At 37.7% G+C, this 23,759-nt stretch overlaps 2 protein-coding genes across 6 annotated transcripts in view; one reads left to right on the top strand and one right to left on the bottom strand.

Annotated features, from left to right (window-relative positions):
* Window positions 1-641: 641 nt before the first annotated feature.
* Window positions 642-15,525, bottom strand: TRMT5 (tRNA methyltransferase 5). Of its 3 annotated transcripts, none has more exons than XM_060141819.1 (5): window positions 15,156-15,525; window positions 13,296-13,951; window positions 5,379-5,503; window positions 1,758-2,412; window positions 642-1,329 (listed from the first exon to the last, which is right to left on the bottom strand). In XM_060141819.1, the coding sequence occupies exons 2-5, from the start codon at window positions 13,783-13,785 to the stop codon at window positions 1,277-1,279; spliced, it is 1,323 nt and encodes a 440-aa protein (XP_059997802.1). In that variant the 5' UTR covers window positions 13,786-13,951; window positions 15,156-15,525; the 3' UTR covers window positions 642-1,276. The 3 variants fall into 3 exon arrangements, with proteins under 3 accessions (XP_059997802.1, XP_059997793.1, XP_059997804.1); XM_060141810.1 differs by having other exon boundaries at window positions 15,217-15,525; XM_060141821.1 differs by lacking the exon at window positions 15,156-15,525 and adding an exon at window positions 15,110-15,150.
* SLC38A6 (solute carrier family 38 member 6) overlaps window positions 15,138-23,759 on the top strand; it is a 211,651-nt gene continuing 203,029 nt past the window's right edge. For 2 of the 3 annotated variants that reach the window (XM_060141834.1, XM_060141824.1), the window contains exons 1-3: window positions 15,138-15,351; window positions 16,679-16,809; window positions 18,614-18,687. In XM_060141834.1, the coding sequence (XP_059997817.1) occupies window positions 15,220-15,351; window positions 16,679-16,809; window positions 18,614-18,687 (337 nt within the window). In that variant the 5' untranslated portion in view covers window positions 15,138-15,219. Of the gene's footprint in view, window positions 15,568-16,678; window positions 16,810-18,613; window positions 18,688-23,759 lie in introns of all 3 variants that reach the window. The other variant, XM_060141832.1, reaches the window with a different exon arrangement.

The following is a 23,759-nucleotide window of genomic DNA, read 5'->3' as shown; positions in this document are numbered from 1 at the left end:
ATGTTCTCAACCCTGAGCAACTGTCCTTGCCAAAAGGCCAACAGTCCTAGACAAGTTTGCTTTCTCCAGACACATTTCTTAGACTGCTGCTTTCAAACACAATTAACTCACCGACAGTAGATGGTTTTCCTTGCTTGGCTTAACAAAAGAGTCACTTGGAGACTTACTTTGGTTGTAGCCTCACTTTCATTTTGTGAAGAAATTCTGCCATGAATTTCCAGTTTAAATACCTAATTTTTCTGACAGTTGCTTGCCTGTGAGTTGGAAATACTGTGATGAGTACTTCTCTGAGAAATGTCAAAGTATATTGTACTTTAGCTCAGGTATGGATGCTTTGTCACCTAATTCAATGTCAAAAAAATTCACACTCTACTGTGCCTTAAAAGCACAGCATGAATGGCCACTTTTCTTATTTTGGAATGAGGGATACATACTGATAATCGTAAAATAAAATGTTATAGCTTGGCAATACACATGGCACTCAAAATGTTGTTGAGTTGTAACTGTGTCACTGTGATTTGTAGTGTGCTGAGCAGCAGTATGAAGTGATGAGAATCATATCCCATCTGTGTTGCAACTACTCAACTCTGCTGTTATACCATGAGGACAGCCATAGCCAGTATGTAAACAAATGAGTATGGTGTGTTCTAATAAAACTTTATTTATGGACACTGAAATTCAAATTTCATATAATTTTCATGTCACAAAATATTATTCTTTTGATTCTTTTTCAACCATTTAAAAATGTAAGAACCATTCTCGGGTCACTTGCCATACAACAACAGGTGGTGGACCAGATTTGGCCTGCTGGACAGAGTCTGCCTATCTCTGATCTAAATAATCTCATTTGTTAGTACTTTTATAGTAATAGTGTAGGAGTACTTATATAAAACTTAGCTACACTCTTCAACTAAGGATAACTGTAAAATGATTAGTTCTTTCCTAGTTAGCACGCAATTATCCTACCTTCAAAAACTATTTTCCCAAGAGAAAGACAATAATATTTAAATATATTTATCTAATAAAATATTAGATATATTTGATGATAAAATTATAATTATAACATAAAAATTATTTAGTAGACTTATTTAAATTTTAATTTGATAATCCCCAATTTATAAGACAGCTAGGGCAAAATATAAGGGTTCAATACTAAAGTAACTGAATGCTAAAATATAGAAATCATACAAATGATATTTCACTACATAAAGGTCTAGTGGGGAGCTGGAGAAAATATTTCCAATTAAGTGACTGAAGCAATTTGTGTTTTTTCTTCCTAAGAGTCTTTATCCGTCCTCTGGCGTTTAATAGGTGGATCTTCATGATTGTCTGTAACAAATCCAGAAAACCTATATTAGGTAAGATACTTAACATTTGAAAATACTTTTAAAAAGCATATTTGCTTTTAAAAAGTAATTTGCTTTTAAAAAGTAATCTGCTTTTAAAAAGCAAATAATACAGGCATTTTAAAGATTTTTAATCTAATTAACTTACACATGAAATAGTAACATTCCTGCGGATTTATTATTTTAGTGAAGTAGACTTCTACTAGACTGAACAGTAAATCATACTAAAATTTGTAAAATTGTGAGAAAGTAGTCACAATTGAATGGCAAGGGGTCTTGAACTGAAATATCTAACTAGAATGAGTTTAACCTATTTCCAAGTTTAAAAAATAATATAAAATATATATGTAGCCCCAGAAAGTTATATGAAAAGTATTACAGCTTACATTTAATTTCCCAGAAATTGCTCACCTCCATTTAGGGTCTGGTTCTTGTAAAGTATAGCAGCAGGAATCCGAAAAGTGATGCATAACATTTCCTTGTTAGGGGCCACATTTCTTACTAGGTGAACTGAACTGCATGCCTCCAAGGAGATGCCTAACACAGTTCCAGCTCGTTGCTGAACATCCTTAGCAGGATTAGCATCTTTGGAAAAGCTGTAACAGTGCACAATGGGAAAAAGCTCACTGCCGCATGGCTGTCCATCTAAGAGTGATTTGAAAGCACTGAGAAACTCAATAGCCTTTGCTGGCAAGTTCATGACAATGTGCACAGAGTGTTTTCTTTCTTTTGACAGTGGTCCCAGCTGCTGCATTAATTCTTCTCTGACTGGTCCTTGGAGGAAGTCTTTCCCGTCCAAGTTAAAGACTTTCACCTTTTGGTCCACTTTATTTAATTTACAATTGTGTAGTAACCATTTATGTGATTCAGGATTGAGATCATTAGCAAATACAGTGCAGTTTTTCTTTGCTGCTGGAATGGCAAAGGGCCCAACCCCAGCAAAAACATCAAATAGGACATCCCCAGGTTTGAGAAGTTCTGTGATACGGCTGTGTTCTGTGGAGAGACGAGGATTCCAATAGACTTTTGAAAAATCAAATTCATAAGTGTAGTTGTTCTCTCGAACCTGAAAAAGGTATTATGCTTTTGGTTAAACCGCTTAGTCTTAAGTTCTAGTCACTGATATTGGATGGATGCACTCACAGACATACATTTAAATTTAGTATTATTAAGAGCAAAAAAAGCAGTGCATTTAAAGGCATTTTAATTAGAATTCTGGTGTTTATGCTATACTTGAGGCCACTTAATATCTTGCATTAGAAGTTTTCATGAGAAAAGTTCTCTCTTCAAAGCCAAGTGGTTCTCCATCTCATCCTAAAGGGCTATAAAGTGGTTCTCCAATCACACTAGGAATTTTTCAGATAGGCCAATTGACTGGCTTAATTATACTCTCTCCTGTCACCTGATAGAAAAAAAAACCTATACTTTGAAACAACACACTACACATATCTTCATGGTGGGTAGCTAAGTTGCAGACAGCACTTCCACACAGCAAGCAAGCTTCCCTCCTTAGTTTTCAGTTTGTCAGGGGGAGTCATGATAGATGTGTCATGTGTCATTGAATTTGGAGGTATTTTGCTGTGTTTTCAGACAGTTACTTGGACTTTGCAGGTTTCATGTCTATAAATAGAGCCAGCGTATAGAACAAATTATTCCCCTACTTTCTCCTTTCCCAAATCTGAGTTTTCGTGGATAAACTAAATACATACAGTGAAGCAAAGTCTTGAACAAAATTAAGACTTTGCAGCATTTCTTTGGGGATTATCATAAACATGATAGAAAATAGAAAACAAAACTAAAATTACAGTTGTAGAATGTGACCTCACCCATCATCTTAAGCCCCTTATTTTAATAGATGAAGAATCAAAGGCCAGAAAGTTCTTAAGTTCTATAAATATGATAGAGATATCTTCTGTATTCTCTCTTCATGGACCTTAATTCCAAATTTGTACATATTTTTTTCTTCCTGACCACATCAGATGCTCTGGCCATATTATTAAGGTTCCAGTATTGGAAATGTTTCTTTATGATTCTGCCAACTAAAAGTCTTCCTAGGTATATAACTTGGAACGCTTAAATATGTCTTGGGATGCTTTTTCTGAAATCTCCTTTCTACTCCCCTTTTAAGCTCTTTAGTGTGAATCACAGTTCTAGCTTAAAAAATTAGATTCTAAGTATCCCTCTGGTTTTATCATGCTGTCTTTGATATCTCGCTCCCTTAGTTAAGCATGACTTTCAGCAGATTCACTTTAGGAATCTTTTTACCTCACAATATACACACATACTACTTAAATGTTGCATGAGCTCCTAAAGTTAAACTTAAATGTGATTCTGTTTGGAGCAAAGAAATTATACTGAGTTTTTACATTTATTTGACAGTATAAATATTAGGTATAAAGTATGTCCTTAAGAACAAGCTTTAGTTGACTTAGGAAATCAATCACAAGGCATTTATAAAATTACAGAAGTTTCTCAGAACTTTTAGATGTTCTTTCTGAGAAGAATGATACTATCTGTTACCCTAAGGGTCAGTACCAAGAAAAGAACATGCACAATGTTCAATCAGGGTATGCCTAAAGTTTAGTAGGTCTTCATGTAGGCTGAGGTAAGCACTGTTATTACCAAAGGATTCGTATTCAAATCTTGCTTGCCATAACAGACCTCATACATTATACACAAGTAGTAGGCAGTGGAGGTTTGGTATACAAGGAAAGACCATGCATGGACTCGAGTCAGAAGCCTTGCTCCAAACACTCAGTCATTCCTAGTTATTTCATCTGCATAAAGAGAATATGAATAACAACAACCATTATCTTGTGGGTCTCTTAGGATTTGTTATATTTAAAGCATTTACCTCAGGACCTAAAATAAGTGTGTAGTAAATGGTATTTTAATATCCTGACACTATTAAATTCTGGAGAAATACTGGCCCAGAATCTTAAAATTATTTTGCCTAAGTTCTCTCCTGAGTTTTATAAAGTCCTGTTTGAAAGATATGACTAACACTTTAAGAATGGCTTTTGTTATTAAAATTATGGAGAGAGTTTAACCTATTTCTTAGCTTGGGTACAAAGTTTCATATAATGTTAACATGTAATTATCTAAGGGGCTAAAAAAGGTTTATTATATCCAACACTCCAGAGGATTTGGGGGGTGGAAAATAAGAAAGTGGTTTATACCAGGAATCTGTTCCTACATATTTTAAATTATTTTTTCTTTGAAATAGATTTGTTTTGTTTTTCTTATAAAAGAAATATGTGCTCAGTAGAAAAGTATACAGACGATAACAAAGGTCACCAGTAACTATACCAAATAAAAATATGCTCACTGTTAATGTTCTGGTGTATATGCATATTTACATACTTAAAATTATCATAGTTAAAATGTAACTATGTTATATATACTATTCTACAACTTATTTTTTGTCACTTAACGTGTCAGTGGACAATTTATTTTAAGTATGGAGCTAAATATAAATAATCTTTAATGATGGAGTATTCCATTGTATTGTTATACCAAAATGTAATCAATTATCTACTGATGACATTTAGGTTGTTTCCATTTGTTTGTTTGTTTTATTTACTATTATAAAAATGATGCAGGGACTTCCCTGGTGGTCCAGTGGTTAACACTCCATGCTTCCACTACAGGGGGTGGGGGTTTGATCCCTGGTCGGGGAACTAAGATCCCACATGCCACGCGGCGCAACCAAAAAAGGAAAAAAAAAAAATGATGCAGAACCTAGTACGTACATCATTACAGTTTTGTCCAATTATATCCTTGAGATAACTTCCTATAAATGGAATGCTAGGTCAAAGGATGTATCTATTCAAAACTGCAATATATTACCATATACTCTTCCTGACTGTATCAAATTTGCACTCCCATCAATAGTATATGTAAATGCTCACATTCTCACATATTCATTAATACTGGGTATTTATTATATATTCTTAATCTTTGTTATCTATTCTGATTTCAAACATTAATCTTGATATACACTATATTAGGAGACAATAAAATACTCCATACCTTGGTCATCATATTCTCCTCTCCAGATAGCACTTCCATTTGGAAATTTCGGTAGGTATTATCAATGTTATTAATTTTATTTACCACTGAGGTGATTCCTGGATTTTTGTCAATCATAACTTGGCCTAAAAGCAGAGAATTCATAATAAATATTGCCATTTGGTTGCAAAATAAAAGCTAAAACTGCAAGTATGAAATTGATGTGAACTATATTTTCTTTTGGTTTATAGACAAAACCTGCATCTAGTATGTGTAAAGAGGCATGCAATTCTAAAAATTCAACAGATTACTAAAGTTAATGTCTGACAGCCCCCAATGCAAACACACACAAAAAATGTGTGGGTACATTTATAAAAAAAAATTTTTGAGGAGTTTTGTTCTACCTAATATTTTTCCATGTCTTTTACTTAGTCTTCTCAAATGTATCAATACAGCAGTAAGCAAACAGGTAGACCATAGGGAACTGGTTAAAAAACAGAAGGAAGAGATGTAAGGACTTTGGGAACAAATGGTCCCAGAAAACACGAGCCTGTCCTCATTGGCCTCAAACCAAATGTTTGCTTGATTGTGTATTTGAAACAGATACTTCCACTTTGGAAACACATACCAGCAAAATAATGTTTTCAAATAAAAGAAACATAGATTCTTTCGAGTTTTATCTAAATAAAATGTCCATTTACTTAAATTGTTCATGTCAAATATTTGCCAGAGCAGAAAAGGCTACAAGGATAAAGTACACCAGCAATGGTATACTGATGCCCTATAATCAAAGTCTACATTTTTGTCAGCACTTTAAAAATTTATAAGAATCTATACACTGATTGGTTCAAGATGGCAGAATAGAAGGACGTGCTCTCACTCCCTCTTGTGAGAACACTGGAATCACAAATAACTGCTGAACAATCATTGACAGAAAGACACTAGAACTCACCAAAAATGACACCCCACATCCAAAGACAAAGGAGAAGCCACAACGAGATGGTGGCAGGGGTGCAATCACAATAAAATCAAATCCCATAACTCCTGGGTGGGTGACTCACAAACTAGAGAACACTTATACCACAGAAGTCCAACCACTGGAGTGAAGGTTCTGAGCCCCATGGCAGGCTTCCGCAACTGGGGGTCTGGCAACAGGAGGAGGAATTCCTAGAGAATCAGACTTTGAAGGCTAGTGGGATTTCATTGCAGGACTTCGACAGGACTGGGGGAAAGAGAGACTCCACTCTTGGAGGGCACACACAAAGTAGTGTGTGCATCGGGACCCAGGGGAAGGAGCAGTGACCCCACAGGAGACTGAACCAGACCTACCAGCTAGTGTTGGAGGGTCTCCTGCAGAGGCGGGGGGGAGGGCTGTGGCTTACAGTGGGGACAAGGACACTGGCAACAGAAGTTCTCGGAAGTACTCCTTGGCATGAGCCCTCCCAAAGTATGCCATTAGAGCCCGGGTAGGCTCCAGTGTTGGGTCACCTCAGGCCACACAACCAACAGGGAGGGAAACCAGCACCACCCATCAGCAGTCAAGTGGATTAAAGTTTTACTGAGCTCTGCCCACCAGAGCAACAGCCAGCTCTACCCACGACAAGTCCCGCCCATCAGGAAACTTGCACAAGCCTCTTAGATAGCCTCATCCACCAGAGGACAGACAACAGAAGCAAGAAGAACTACAATCCTGCAGCCTGTGGAACAAAAACCACATTCACAGAAAGATAGACAAGATGAAAAGGCAGAGGGCTATGTACCAGATGAAGGAACAAGATAAGACCCCAGAAAAACAACCAAATGAAGTGGAGATAGGCAACCTTCCAGAAAAAGAAGTCAGAATAATGATAGTGAAGATGATCCAGGACCTCGGAAAAAGAATGGAGGCAAAGATCGAGAAGAAGCAAGACATGTTTAACAAAGACCTAGATGAATTAAAGAACAAACAAACAGAGATAAACAATACAATAACTGAAACGAAAACTACACTAGAAGGAATCAATAAATGAGGCAGAATAAATGAGGCACAAGAATGGATAAGTCACCTGGAAGACAGAATGGTGGAATTCACTGCTGCGGAATAGAATAAAGAAAAAAGAATGAAAAGAAATGAAGACAGCCTAAGAGACCTCTGGGACAACATTAAATGCAACAACATTTGCATTATAGGGGTCCCAGAAGGAGAAGAGAGAGAGAAAGGACCCGAGAAAATACTTGAAGAGATTATAGTTGAAAACTTCCCTAACATGGGAAAGGAAATAGCCACCCAAGTCCAGGAAGTGCAGAGAGTCCCATACACGATAAACTCAAGGAGAAACACACCGAGACACACAGTAATCAAATTGGCAAAAATTAAAGACAAAAATTATTGAGAGCAGCAAGGGGAAAATGACAAATAACATACAAGGGAACTCCCATAAGGTTAACAGCTGATTTCTCAGCAGAAACTCCACAAGCCAGAAGGGAGTGGCATGATATACTTAAAGTGACGAAAGGGAAGAACCTACAACCAAGATTACTCAACCCGGCAAGGATCTCATTCAGATTCGATGGAGAAATCAAAAGCTTTACAGACAAGCAAAAGCTAAGAGAATTCAGCACCACCAGACCAGCTCTACAACAAATGCTAAAGGAACTTCTCTAAGTGGGAAACACAAGAGAAAAAAAGGACCTGCAAAAACCCAAAACAATTAAGAAAATGGTCATAGGAACATACATATCGATAATTACCTTAAAGCTGAATGGATTAAATGCTCCAAACAAAAGACACAGGCTTGCTAAATGGATACAAAAACAAGGCTCATATATATGCTATCTAAAAGAGACCCACTTCAGACCTAGGGAAACATACAGACTGAAAGTGCGGGAATGGAAAAAGATATTCCATGCAAATGGAAATCAAAAGAAAGCTGGAGTAGCAATACTCATATCAGATATAATAGACTTTAAAATAAAGAATGTTACAAGAGACAAGGAAGGACACTACATAATGATCAAGGGATCAATCCAAGAAGAAAATATAATAATTATAAATATATATGCACCCAACATAGGAGCACCTCAATACATAAGGCAACTGCTAACAGTTATAAAACAGGAAATCGACAGTAACACAATAATAGTGGGAGACTTTAACACCTCACTTACACCATTGGACAGATCTTCCAAACAGAAAATTAATAAGGAAACATAAGCTTTAATGACACAACAGACCACATAGATTTAATCGATATTTATAGGACATTCCATCCAAAAACAGCACATTACACTTTCTTCTCAAGTGCACACGGAACATTCTCCAGGATAGATCACATCTTGGTTCACAAATGAAGCCTTAGTAAATTTAAGAAAATTTAAATCATATCAAGTATCTTTTCTGACCACAACGCTATGAGATTAGAAATGAATTACAGGGAAAAAACGTAAAAAACACAAACACATGGAGGCTAAAAATACGTTACTAAATAACCAAGAGATCACTGAAGAAATCAAAGAGGAAATCAAAAAATAACTAGAGACAAATGACAATGAAAACATGATGATCCAAAACCTATGGGATGCAGCAAAAGCAGTTCTAAGAGGGAACTTTATAGCTATACAAGCCTACCTCAAGAAATTAGAAAAATCTCAAATAAACAATCTAACCTTACACCTAAAGGAACTAGACAAAGAACAAACAAAACCCAAAGTTAGCAGAAGGAAAGAAATCATAAAGATCAGAGTAGAAATAAATGAAATAGAAACAAAGAAAACAATAGCAAAGATGAATAAAACTAAAAGCTGATCCTTTGAGAAGATAAACAAAATTGATAAACCATTAGCCAGACTCATCAAGAAAAAGAGGGAGAGGACTCAAATCAGTAAAATTAGAAATGAAAAAGGAGCAGTTACAACAGACACTGCAGAAATACAAAGCATCCTAAGAGACTACTACAAGCAACTCTAGCCAATAAAATGGACAACCTCAAAGAAATGGACAAATTCTTAGAAAGGTATAACCTTCCAAGACTGAACCAGGAAGAAATAGAAAATATGAACAGACCAATCACAAGTAATGAAATTGAAACTGTGATTAAAAATCTTCCAACAAACAAAAGTCCAGGACCAGATGGCTTCACAGGTGAATTCTATCAAACATTTAGAGAACAGCTAACACCCATCCTTCTCAAACTCTTCCAAAAAATTACAGAGGAAGGAACACTCCCAAACTCATTCTATGAGGTCACCATCACCCTGATAATAAAACCAGACAAAGATACTACAAAAAAAGAAAATTACAGACCAACATCACTGATGAATATAGATGCAAAAATCCTCAACAAAATACGAGCAAACAGAATCCAACAACACATTAAAAGGATCATACACCACAATCAAGTGGGATTTATCCCAGGGATGCAAGGATTCTTCAATATACGCAAATCAATCGGTGTGATACACTACATTAACAAATTGAAGAATAAAAACCATATGATCATCTCAATAGATGCAGGAAAAGCTTTTGACAAAATTCAACACCCATTTATGATAAACTCTTCAGAAAGTGGGCATATAGGGAACCTACCTCAACATAATAAAGGCCATATATGACAAACCCACAGCAAACATCATTCTCAATGGTGAAAAACTGAAAGCATTTCCTCTGAGATCAGGAACAAGACAAGGATGTCCACTCTCACCACTATTATTCAACATAGTTTTGGAAGTCTTAGCCACAGCAATCAGAGGAGAAAAAGAAATAAAAGGAATACAAATTGGAAAAGAAGAAGTAAAACTGTCACTGTTTGCAGATGACATGATACTATACACAGAGAATCCTAAAGATGCCACCAGAAAGCTACTAGAGCTAATCAATGAATTTGGTAAAGTTGCAGGATACAAAATTAATGCACAGAAATCTCTGGCATTCCTATATACTAATGATGAAAAATCTGAAAGAGAAATTAAGGAAACACTCCCATTTACCACTGCAACAAAAATAATAAAATACTTGGGAATAAACCTACCTAGGGAGACAAAAGACCTGTATGTAGAAAACTATAAGACACTGCTGAAAGAAATTAAAGATGATACCAACAGATGGAGAGATATACAATGTTCTTGGATTGGAAGAATCAATATTGTGAAAATGACTATACTACCCAAAGCAATCTACAGGTTCAATGCATTCCCTATCAAATTACCAATGGCATTTTTTACAGAACTAGAACAAGAAATTTTACAATTTGTATGGAAACACAAAAGACCCCAAATAGCCAAAGCAGTCTTGAGGGAAAAAAAAGGAGCTGGAGGAATCAGACTCCCTGACTTCAGACTATACTACAAAGCTACAGTAATCAAGACAATATGGTACTGGCACAAAAACAGAAATATAGATCAATGGAACAAGATAGAAAGCCCAGAGATAAACCCGTGCACCGATGGTCGACTAATCTATGACAAGGGAGGCAAGGATATACAATGGAGAAAAGACAGTCTCTTCAATAAGTGGTCCTGGGAAAACTGGGCAGCTACATGTAGAAGATTGAAATTAGAACACTCCCTAACACCATACACAAAAATAAACTCAAAATGGATTAGAGACCTAAATGTAAGACCGGACACTATAAAACTCTTAGAGGAAAACATAGGAAGAACACTCTTTGACATAAATCACAGCAAGATCTTTTTTGATCCATCTCTTAGAGTAATGGAAATAAAAACAGAAATAAACAAATGGGACCTAATGAAATTTAAAAGCTTTTGCACAGCAAAGGAAACCATAAACGAGACGAAAAGACAACCCTCAGAATGGGAGAAAATATTTGCAAACGAATCAACGGACAAAGGATTAATCTCCAAAATATATAAACAGCTCATGCAGCTCAATATTAAAAAAACAAACAACCCAATCCAAAAATGGGCAGAAGACCTAAATAGACATTTCTCCAAAGACATACAGATGGCCAAGAAGCACATGAATAGCTGCTCAACATCACTAATTATTAGAGAAATGCAAATCAACAATGAGGTATCACCTCACACCAGTTAGAATGGGCATCATCAGAAAATCTACAAACAACAAATACTGGAGAGGGTGTGGAGAAAAGGGAACCCTCTTGCACTGTTGGTGGGAATGTAAATTGATACAGCCACTATGGAGAACAGTACGGAGGTCCCATATAAAACTGAAAATAGAATTACCATATGACCCAGCAATCCCACTACTGGGCATATACCCAGAGAAAACCACAATTCAAAAAGACACATGCACCCCAATGTTCATTGCAGCACTATTTACAGTAGCCAGGTCATGGAAGCAACCTATATGGCCATCGACAGACAAATGGATAAAGAAGGTGTGATACATATATACAATGGAATATTACTCAGTCATAAAAAGGAATGAAATTGGGTCATTTGTAGAGACGTCGATGGACCTAGAGACTGTCATACATAGTGAAGTAAGTCAGAAAGAGAAAAACAAATATCGTATATTAATGCATATATGTGGAACCTAGAAAAATGGTACAGATGAACCGTTTTGCAGGGCAGAAAGTGAGACACAGATGTAGAGAACAAACGTATGGACACCAAGGGGGGAAAGCAGCAGGGGGTGGTGGTGGTGGTGGTATCAATTGGGAGATTGGGATTGACATGTATACACTGATGTGTATAACATGGATGACTAAGAACCTGCTATATAAAAAAATAAAATTAAATTAAAAAAAAGAGTCTGTACACTATCTCATTGTATAAGGAAAGATAACTTGATCTGTAAGTTAGTATAAAGTACTCCATAATACAAATATGCTTAAATACAACCAGAATTTGTCCAATTTCTCTCTGATAGTTAAATACCTGATTTTGAATATGATAATGTCAATAAACTCTTGTCAATAGTTGTTCTTATCTTGTTCTGCTTCAGGTATCAGAACCAATTTTTAAGGTACAGAAGTTAGTTTGAAATGAATGAAATAAAAAAAATATTCTGAAGGTCTATAGTAATAGCTTTAGAATTACCACTGTATGAAAATATTTCATTTTTAATCTATGAGTGCCCCTTTATGAAAGAGAGTTTATAAAATAAGAGTGCTAAAAGGAATGTTGAGTTAGGATAGGCAATGACTCATAGGAAAGCCTATACTTGACATTTGCACCTGGTCATAATTATAAGGATCTGCTTAAGTATTTATTATGTTATCACTATGCATTATCAGCTCCTTTCATCAATAAAAACAAAGGAAATGCATAATAGCATAGCTCTGAAATCCTACCCATGCAAAACACTGAGCACTACATTTTAAAGCTGAAAATCATTCTCAGAAGTTCTGACAATTACTCTACATTAAAAAAAATTAATCTGGAGAATGCATGGACATTAAATATTTATATAAGAACAAGTGCGATTTTGATTAGTCTTCTAGTTCTTTCTTATCCCAAAGCATAAAAGACCCACGCTTCAACTTTGGGCTACAGAGGTAAGAGATACACAGCAGTGTTTCTAAAAGGCTAGGAACACTAAAAAAGTATGGTGCCTGACATACAGAAGAGGCTTAGTTAACTGAATCAATGAAAGCATGACTAAACAGTGTCTTGCCCTTCTGACTATGAAACACTCATGAAACCTAGCATTCAACATAGTCCTGAAGGACTAACAAGTCCTGTATACCAAAATAATAACTGCCAAAGAGTTCTACAAAAGCAAGTGATTCAAGTTTATGCTTACGTATTGTGTACACAAAAGCTTGAATTGATATTTAGAGATTGCTATGACTCTGGGAAGAGTATTCCAAAATGGCCCTCAAAAGAAAGAATATGTAGCTTAAGGTCCAGCTTAAAATTAAATTGATAAAATGTCCTGATTCTGTAATTCGGCATTAAAAAATTTTTTTTTTAACAAAAATTAGAACCTGCTAATTGCTTTCTAATATGTGAATATTACTAAGACACACCTACCAATTAAATGCTTGTAAGGCAGTTGATGATCTCGAAGGTTCAGGTGGGCAATATGTCCAACTCTGCTAAACCCTGAAGTCACATCTTGACCTTCAGGAAGCACAGCTTTCAAGATTTCTTCTGACTTAAAGTTTTCATAAGTTAGTTCCAAGTTATATTTAGATATCTGTGGATTGACATTCAGCTGCTTTAAAATACTGAGTTCTCCCTTCTCAAAGGAATCATCAGTAAACATTTTATAGGGATCCAACATAATTAGTCTACTTTCTTCATCTTCTGGATCTTCAATCACACGTTTTATGCCTGGGCGCTGCAGTGCTGCCCTTTTAAGGGATCGCATCAATTTATTGACTATTTCTTTCCTCACTTTAAGCACCGGGATGATGATTGTCTTTTTAAAAGCTGTTCTATCAAGTTCTGTCATTCCTCGAACTTCAGAGGGGGGTGAAAACAATTCAGAGTCTCTCTGATTCGTTTCTATTTCAGGCATGGTTGAGAATATTTTTCTTTGAGCCAACAAGAAAATACCAGGTGTTCTGCTAAGCTTCTGTATCAGTGATGCCCAAGCTAGTGGACTCAATGATTCTGCTTCAGTTATTCTACAGCTTTCCACTTTGAGAATTCTTCTTGAGAATCCAAATGGCCTCCATAAGATCCTAAAAAAAGTATTAATTAAAAGAAATACCATAAAGTTACAAACTAACTTAACATGTTCACAATAGGTCTTGAGGATAAAAATTTAAATTCACTACTGTTTTAAATAGCCTGCTAAATGCTGATAATTAAAACTTTTAGTGGTATGTGAGAAGTATATTATCTTTTCTAGGACAGGATGACTGGAAGATTTGAACCTTCAATCCACCTGCTGCCAGGACTAGGGCTTAGTGATCCATCACCCTCCCTATAGTCAATAAACCTCCCCACCCATAATTTTCTACAGAATATGTTTGGAATTAGAAGTTTAAGTTAAAGGATCATCTCTAAACGAAATGGTCACTATATTTACGATTTTACCAATGTCAATTTTTAAAAGGATATTCTTATGGATGCTTAATGGGTCAGATGTTGTACTAAATGCTTTATGCACATTGAAAATCTTGGGAGGTGTGTGGTATCACATTCTCATCTTGTATACGAGTAAACTAAAGCTCAGAAGTAGGTAAATTGACCCGAAGTCTCGTTGCTGGTAAGTGGCTGAGCGAGGATTAAAATCCAGCGCCTGCGCTCTTAATCTATCTCAATGTCTTCGATGTTTTACTGCCACAAGTCCTGCCTATAACTAGAGGTTTCAGTATTTTGAGGACGAGAACTTTGCTAAGTGTTATATGCACATCCCAGTAGCAGTTCAGTATTTTGAGAACGAGAACTTTGCTAAGTGTTATATGCACATCCCAGTAGCAGTTCAGTATTTTGAGGACGAGAACTTTGCTAAGTGTTATATGCACATCCCAGTAGCAGTATCAGTTATTAATTTTGCCTTCTGGAATACCGAAGAAGTAATTGTCAGAAGAAAGGGCCCTGCCCGGGAACCCTGTAAAGCAACTGTCAAAGTTCACAGTCAGGGTTCAAATTGGGTCTAGAAGTTAACCAGATGTGTGATCTTGGGTAAATTACTTATTGTGAGTCTCGTCTTTCCGCATGTAAAATGTGGGTAAAGGCTCTATCGGAAAGCTTTTGAAAAGATGAAACACTCCTCACTCCGCCGTACTCAGACCTAGGCTCCACACCAGATGGTGGGTGACCTCGTGACGTTTCCGCGCCCAGAGAGCGCGAGGCGGAGAGCAGCCCCGAGCGGACCCGTACCGCCACCATACCCTCAGCCTCTTCGAACTATCAAGGGCACCGCGGCCGCCATCTCACCAACGTCACCATCTCATTTCTCTGCGTCGCCCAGCAGCTGGCTCCAAGACCAGACCCTCACCTCATGCTCTGGTGCAGCTCGGAAATGGGTCGCCGGCGGGTGGGCGGGCCCTCGATGACACCATCAATGTTCGCCGCCGAGGGGCGAGCGTCATCAGATCACGTCGATTCCTCCTTTCTTCCCGGCCCTGGTGAGGTACGGGAACCCGGAAGGGCTGGGACATAGCTCCGCCTTCGGCGCGACTACCCGACGGGAGGGCTGGGGTAGTAGCTTGTAGATGGACTGGGTAGTCGGCCAGTGAGCAGCATGGAGGCGCCCTGGGGGATCGTGGACGCTGAGCCCGGCTGGTTTGTCTCTGCCAGGCAGCCCGAAGAGGCGGAGGCGGAAGAGTTGAGCCCGTTGCTTAGCAACGTAAGTTCGCTCCACACGCTTCCCGGCACTTCTCTGAAGTGCCTGCCAAATAAAACCCGGAAAAGAAAGGGGATGGCAAGGGGAGAGGGGAGAAGTGGAGGGGAGGGCTTGGGGCCCAAAGGCAGCAGCCGAGATTCCGAGGAGATCTGGCGGAGTTCATGAATGTGACAGGAGCCTAAGGTGTCCTGGAAAGAGAAGCTGAAGTAAAGGTGCAGGCTCAGGTGGAAGAGGTGCAGCAGCGGGTGGAGGCTGGGGACCCCACAGAGGAGCAGCCCCGCGATTATGTAACTCACTGCTGTTCGTTAGTATCTTTGTCGGCTTCTCGTTTCCTCCACTAGTCTTGTGAGCTTTTTGCAAGAGTCACAAGATTTTTCTTTTCTCGGCTTAGTCATTGGGGACCTGTAAACATCTTAATACAAAGAACCGTGAAGGAGCGGAGGTGGCCTGGTAATAAGTATGTAGCACTTCCCTGGCCCTGAAGCCTGTGCAGTGGGCACTTCGGCTCTTTAACTCAAGTCCCAGGGCAATAACAGTTTCTAGGACTTTGTTCCCGAATGCTATTTTAGGGGAGAGTGTTTTCTGGGGTGTATCCTCGCCAGAGCAATGTGAATTGCTTCTATTTATTATACCGTCATTGCATGGCATTCCTGACCATCCTTCCAGTTGGGCAGACTTAATTCATTGAGTGTATAAATAGAGATTAGTTTTGCAGTCCTACTAATTGGGGAGCAACAGTTGTCTGCAGCAGCTCCAAGCTGACTCAGGGATTCAGTAATCACGTGAGCTTGAGGCCATCTGCCTGCTCTCTGTCCCCACCCCGTCTTACCCTATCTTCATCTTTTGCAGTCACAAGGTTGGTTAGTCATGGCTCTTCCTGAAGCCTACCGGGTCTCTGTGCAGGTGGCAATGATTTTCCCAGGAAACTAGGTTCCTGGAGCTGCACCAGTGAGCGGTGAGAAGGGAAGGAAAGGAAACCAGTGCTGGTTGAGCAGCTAGTATGTTACATGATGCCTGTGGTTTGTAAGAGACTTTCTCCATAACGTGTCAGTCATTTCTGAAGGAAATTTGAACTTCACCATTCAAACACTTTATTAAATTTGTGTGCTTACAGGAACTTCACAGACAGGGATCCCCAGGTGTTTCATTTGGTTTCTCAGTGTTTAATTTGATGAATGCCATCATAGGAAGTGGTATCCTTGGCTTAGCTTATGTTATGGCTCATACTGGTATCCTTGGATTTAGGTGAGTTTTTTTCTTATTTTACTTATTTTTTTTTTCATTTTTATAGTACACTGAGAAGCAAAGAGGTAGGCAGCAGAAGCTGGTATTATACAATTTCTAGTTATTTCTGGGGTTTTAGCATTTTCCTCTTACTCTTGTATTGTTGCTAGTCTGTAGCGTGGAGGGATGCTACATAATTTGTATTTTTCATCCAAAGTGTGGCTAATTTTAAAAAATGGAAACTTGATCCACACTTGTTTATAACCTTAAGAAGTGGCTTGTTTGTTGTGTCAAGTTGGCCAAAGTAAATCAAAGTTTATCAGCCATGCAGATTACTTATAAAGAGCGATTTTGTGAGTGTAAATAAAGCACATGATTCTTTCATTTCTCTCCATCTCCTTCTCTCTTCCTACTTAAGTAGTCTTGTTTCACTTTCTGAGGCTAGACATGTATTCTGTGCTCATTCCTTCTCATCTTTTGAGACTCAGCTCATATGCCAGTTTGCCCAAGATAGAAGACATTCCTGTCTTTTCTGTGCTTCCATAGTACTTTGTATATTTATTCTTTTGTTATAATGATTTGTTTGCAAGTGAGTTTCCCCACTAAACCCTGAAATCCTTTAGGACTAGACCTTATCCTTAGCATCTAGCACCATGCATAACAGAATGAATGAACAAGTTTGTTTTGTCAGTAGAAGCAGACCTATTTTTCTAGGAAATTTAAAATACATAGTCTCAAAAAAATAATAAAAATAAAATACACAGTCTCATTTAGGTTCATTTTTGCCTTTATTCTGAAATTCTTGTTTAGCAAACCAACTTGCTTAGCAAACCAACTTGCTTTTATTATGGGATGTATTCATGGACTTCCATAGTTTTAAAACTTCAAAGCTATGTGTGACATCTTAGGCAAGACATAATCATGGGACTTATTTCTTAGTTCCCTTTAAAAAATCACATTTTATACTCCAGCGTCTTAAATGCAGATGTATACCACTGAATGGGTGCTTGCTGAATCATATCACAGTTTCCATTTGGTGATGCCAAACTGTTACTTTGTGAGGTCTCTGACATCAGTTGACAAGTGTACTTTCACCTCTCAGTTTTGCTACTGATTAACAAATATTAAGTGGACTACAAAGATAGAATTTCTTCAACTTCGGGAGCACGCCACTGGGGACAGCTCTCTAGAAGTTTGTCCTGCCAGTACCTTCCTGAGAATAAGTAGGGGATTATTCATGCTGTTTCTTTTCATACTTTTGGCTAGAGGACTCCAATTATTACATTGCACATTTTTCAAATTGTGTCATTAGAAGTGTGTTAACTGTATTTTTTTGGTTTGGTTTGGTGAGTGTGTGTTTAATAGATGCTAGGAAATGCAGTGTTAATTCAAAATTATAGGGAGGTACACATCTTTGGAAGGGGAGGGATAGAGGAAAGAAAACAGAAGACAATGAGATTTCACAACTGAAACTTCTCTCTAGACTTAACAATAGGAAAAATAGTTATAAAAGGGATGTATTACAAGCTAACTGAATGGCTAAACCAGCAGTCAGCAGACAAGAGCGCTAAAGAAGGAAATTCTTCTGTCGCTTTAAATAAACTTTGGTTTTTTTCTGAGTTTTGTTTTAAAAGCAGTACATATTCGTTCAAATAAAATTTGGTAAATATAGAAAGTATCTTCTTACTTTCTTTAATGACCATAATCCAACTACTTAAAGACAGTCCCTGTGAGCATTTCAATGTGGAAAAAAATTGTTTTTTTAATGAGATACCATAAAAAAGAAATTTGGGGGGATTTGACCATGTGCTGTTTTATATTTTAGTTTCTTGCTGCTGATAGTCGCTCTCCTGGCTTCTTACTCAGTTCATCTCCTGCTTAGTTTGTGTATTCAGACAGGTGAGTAAAATGTTATGCTGATTTTTTTTTTTTTTTTTTTGCGGTACGCGGGCCTCTCACTGTTGTGGCCTCTCCCGTTGCGGAGCACAGGCTCTGGACGCGCAGGCTCAGCGGCCATGGCTCACGGGCCTAGCCACTCCATGGCATTTGGGATCTTTGCGGACCGGGGCACGAACCCGTGTTCCCTGCATCGGCAGGCGGACTCTCAACCACTGTGCCACCAGGGAAGCGCTATGCTGGTTCATTTGATGAAGTAGCCCATTGTGATTATATCTATGTACATTGGATTGGCTGTCTCAAATCTCAGATTTCCAGCGGACATACATTATTATTAGGTAGGATGGTTGAAATGGAAAATTTCAAAAGGTCAGGATATGTAGACCCAATCCTACAGGGGACTATCCAAGGACAGAATGGGAGGAGGAAACCAGCATTCTTCCCTGCCTTTCTCTACAACATGTGACATAGTTTTCTGGGTTAGATTAGGGGAAGCACCTGAAAGGTGTTTAAAGGATCCAGACCTTGTGTTATGGGGCAGTAGACAGGTGTTCATGCTGGTCATCTTTCTCGTAGGGTGATCATCTCCTCGAGAACACCTTCCCAGATCTACGGCTGCCATCTCTGCCCCCCTTATATGTGTATGAGTTTTTTCCATTTGAAACTTTATTATGCAGTTCAGTCATTTATTGAATAAGTTCTTTTAAGTTGCAATAAATAAAAGTGTATGAATTATGGAACTGCTTTCATAAGGTTTTTCTTTTGGCATTAACAAATACTCTATGTCCATCAGTCATGGTCTTTTTTTGTTTTTCTTTTTTTAACATCTGTATTGGAGTATAATTGCTTTACAATGGTGTGTTAGTTACTGCTTTATAACAAAGTGAATCAGCTATACATATACATTTATCCCCATATCTCTTCCCTCTTGCATCTCCCTCCCTCCCACCCTCCCTATCCCAGCCCTCTAGGTGGTCACAAAGCACCAAGCTGATCTCCCTGTGCTATGCAGCTGCTTCCCACTAGCTATCTATTTTACGTTTGGTAGTGTATATATGTCCATGCCACTCTCTCACTTTATAACAGCTTATCCTTCCCCCTCCCCATATCCTCAAGTCCATTCTCTAGTAGGTCTGTGTCTTTATTCCCATCTTACCCCTAGGTTCTTCATGACATTTTTTTCTTTCTTAGATTCCATATATATGTGTTAGCATATGGTATTTATCTTTCTCTTTCTGACTTACTTCACTCTGTATGACAGACTATAGGTCCATCCACCTCACTACAAATAACTCAATTTCGTTTCTTTTTATGGCTCAGTAATATTCCATTGTATATATGTGCCACATCTTCTTTATCCATTCATCCGATGATGGACACTTAGGTTGCTTCCATCTCCGGGCTATTGTAAATAGAGCTGCAACGAACATTTTGGTACATGACACTTTTTGAATTATAGTTTTCTCAGGGTATATGCCCAGTAGTGGGATTGCTGGGTCATATGGTAGTTCTATTTGTAGTTTTTTAAGGAACCTCCATACTGTTCTCCATAGTGGCTGTACCAATTCACATTCCCAACAGCAGTGCAAGAGTGTTCCCTTTTCTCCACACCCTCTCCAGCATTTATTGTTTCTAGATTTTTTGATGATGGCCATTCTGACAGGTGTGAGATGATATCTCATTGTAGTTTTGATTTGCATTTCTCTAATGATTAATGATGTTGACCATGCTTTCATGTGCTTGTTGGCAATCTGTATATCTTCTGTGGAGAAATGTCTGTTTAGGTCTTCTGCCCATTTTTGGATTGGGTTGTTTATTTTTCTGTTACTGAGCTGCATGAGCTGCTTGTAAATTTTGGAGATTAATCCTTTGTAAGTTGCTTCATTTGCAAATATTTTCTCCCATTCTGAGGGTTGTCTTTTGGTCTTGTTTATGATTTCCTTTGCTGTGCAAAAGCTTTTAAGTTTAAGTTTCATTAGGTCGCATTTGTTTATTTTTGTTTTTATTTCCATTTCTCTAGGAGGTGGGTCAAAAAGGATCTTGCTGTGATTTATGTCATAGAGTGTTCTGCCTCTGTTTTCCTCTAAGAGTTTGATAGTTTCTGGCATTACATTTAGGTCTTTAATCCATTTTGAGCTTATTTTGGTGTATGGTGTTACGGAGTGTTCTAATCTCACACTTCTACATGTACCTGTCCAGTTTTCCCAGCACCACTTATTGAAGAGGCTGTCCTTTCTCCACTGTATATTCCTGCCTCCTTTATCAAAGATAAGGTGACCATATGTGCGTGGGTTTATCTCTGGGCTTTCTATCCTGTTCCATTGACCTATATTTCTGTTTTTGTGCCAGTACTATACTGTCTTGATTACTGTAGCTTTGTAGTGTAGTCTGAAGTCAGGGAGCCTGATTCCTCCAGCTCCGTTTTTCTTTCTCAAGATTGCTTTGGCTATTTGGGGTATTTTGTGTTTCCATACAAATTGTGAAATTTTTTGTTCTAGTTCTGTGAAAAATGCCAGTGGTAGTTTGATAGGGATTGCCTTGAATCCGTAGATTGCTTTGGGTAGTAGAGTCATTTTCACAATGTTGCTTCTTCTAATCCAAGAACATGGTATATCTCTCCATCTATTTGTATCATCTTTAATTTCTTTCATCACTGTCTTATAATTTTCTGTGCACCGGTCTTTTGTCTCCTTAGGTAGGTTTATTCCTAGATATTTTATTCTTTTTGTTGTAATGGTAAATGGGAGTGTTTTCTTAATTTCACTTTCAGATTTTTCATCATTAGTGTATAGGAATGCCAGAGATTTCTGTGCATTAATTTTGTATCCTGCTACTTCACCAAAATCATTGATGAGCTCTAGTAGTTTTCTGGTAGCATCTTTAGGATTCTCTATGTATAGTATCATGTCATCTGCAAACAGTGACAGCTTTACTTCTTCTTTTCCGATTTGGATTCCTTTTATTTCCTTTTCTTCTCTGATTGCTGTGGCTAAAACTTCCAAAACTATGTTGAATAAGAGTGGTGAGAGTGGGCAACCTTGTCTTGTTCCTGATCTTAGTGGAATTGTTTCAGTTTTTCACCATTGAGGACTATGTTGGCTGTGGGTTTGTCATATATGGCCTTTATTATGTTGAGAAAAGATCTCTCTATACCTACTTTCTGCAGGGTTTTTATCATAAATGGGTGTTGAATTTTGTTGAAAGCTTTCTCTGCATCTATTGAGATGATCATGTGGTTTTTCTCCTTCAGTTTGTTAATATGGTGCATCACGTTGATTGATTTGCGTATATTGAAGAATCCTTGCATTCCTGGAATAAACCCCACTTGATCATGGTGTATGATCCTTTTAATGTGCTTTTGGATTCTGTTTCCTAGTATTGTGTTGAGGATTTTTTCATCTATGTTCATCAGTGATATTGGCCTGTAGTTTCCTTTCTTGGTGACATCTTTGTCTGGTTTTGGTATCAGGGTGATGGTGGCCTTGTAGAATGAGTTTGGGAGTGTTCCTCTCTGCTATATTTTGAAAGAATTAGAGAAGGATAGGTGTTAGCTCTTCTCTAAATGTTTGATAGAATTCACCTGTGAAGCCATCTGGTCCTGGGCTTTTGTTTGTTGGAAGATTTGTAATCACAGTTTCAATTTCAGTGCTTGTGATTGGTCTGTTCATATTTTCTATTTCTTCCTGAATAAGTCTTGGCAGGTTTTGCATTTCTAAGAATTTGTCCATTTCTTCCAGGTTGTCCATTTTATTGGCATAGAGTTGCTTGTAGTAATCTCTCATGATCTTTTGTATTTCTGCAGTGTCAGTTGTTACTTCTCCTTTTTCATTTCTAATTCTATTGATTTGAGTCTTCTCCCTTTTTTTCTTGATGAGTCTGGCTAATGGTTTATCAATTTTTTTTTATCTTCTCAAAGAACCAGCTTTTAGTTTTATTGATCTTCGCTATCGTTTCCTTCATTTCTTTTTCATTTATTTCTGATCTGATCTTTATGATTTCTTTCCTTCTGCTAACTTTGGGGTTTTTTTGTTCTTTTCTCTCTAATTGCTTTAGGTGCAAGGTTAGGTTGTTTTTTCGAGATGTTTCCTGTTTCTTAAGGTAGGATCGTATTGCTATAAACTTCCCTCTTAGAACTGCTTTTGCTGCATCCCATAGGTTTTGGGTCATCGTGTCTCCTTTGTCATTTGTTTCTAGGTATTTTTTGATTTCCTCTTTGATTTCTTCAGTGATCACTTCGTTATTAAGTAGTGTATTGTTTAGCTTCCATGTGTTTGTATTTTTTACAGATCTTTTCCTGTAATTGATATCTAGTTTCATAGCGTTGTGGTCGGAAAAGATACTTGATACAATTTCAATTTTCTTAAATTTACCAAGGCTTGATTTGTGACCCAAGATATGATCTATCCTGGAGAATGTTCCATGAGCACTTGAGAAGAATGTGTATTCTGTTGTTTTTGCATGGGATGTCCTAATAATATCAATTAAGTCCATCTTGTTTAATGTATCATTTAAAGCTTGTGTTTCCTTATTTATTTTCAGTTTGGATGATCTGTCCATTGGCGAAAGTGGGGTGTTAAAGTCCCCTACTGTGAATGTGTTACTGTTGATTTCTCCTTTTACGGCTGTTAGTATTTGCCTTATGTATTGAGGTGCTCCTATGTTGGGTGCATAAATATTTACAATTGTTATATCTTCTTCTTGGATCGATCCCTTGATCATTATGTAATGTCCTTCTTTGTCTCTTCTAATAGTCTTTATTTTAAAGTCTATTTTGTCTGAGATGAGAATTGTTACTCCAGCTTTCTTTTGATATCCATTTGCATGGAGTATCTTTTTCCATTTGCATGGATACTCCATTTGCATGGAGTATCTTTTTCCAGGATGGAAAAAGATACTCTATGCAAATGGAAGTCAAAAGAAAGTCTGTATGTGTCCCTAGGTCTGAAGTGGGTCACTTGTAGACAGCATATATATGGGTCTTGTTTTTGTATCCATTCAGCCAGTCTGTGTCTTTTGGTGGGAGCATTTAATCCATTTACACTTAAGGTAATTATCGATATGTGTGTTCCTATTCC

This window comes from Lagenorhynchus albirostris, chromosome 1 (genome assembly GCF_949774975.1).
Source record: "Lagenorhynchus albirostris chromosome 1, mLagAlb1.1, whole genome shotgun sequence".
Lineage (NCBI taxonomy): Eukaryota > Metazoa > Chordata > Mammalia > Artiodactyla > Delphinidae > Lagenorhynchus > Lagenorhynchus albirostris.
Note: the sequence above shows the minus strand (reverse complement) of the source record. Positions and strands in the feature narration are given on the sequence as shown.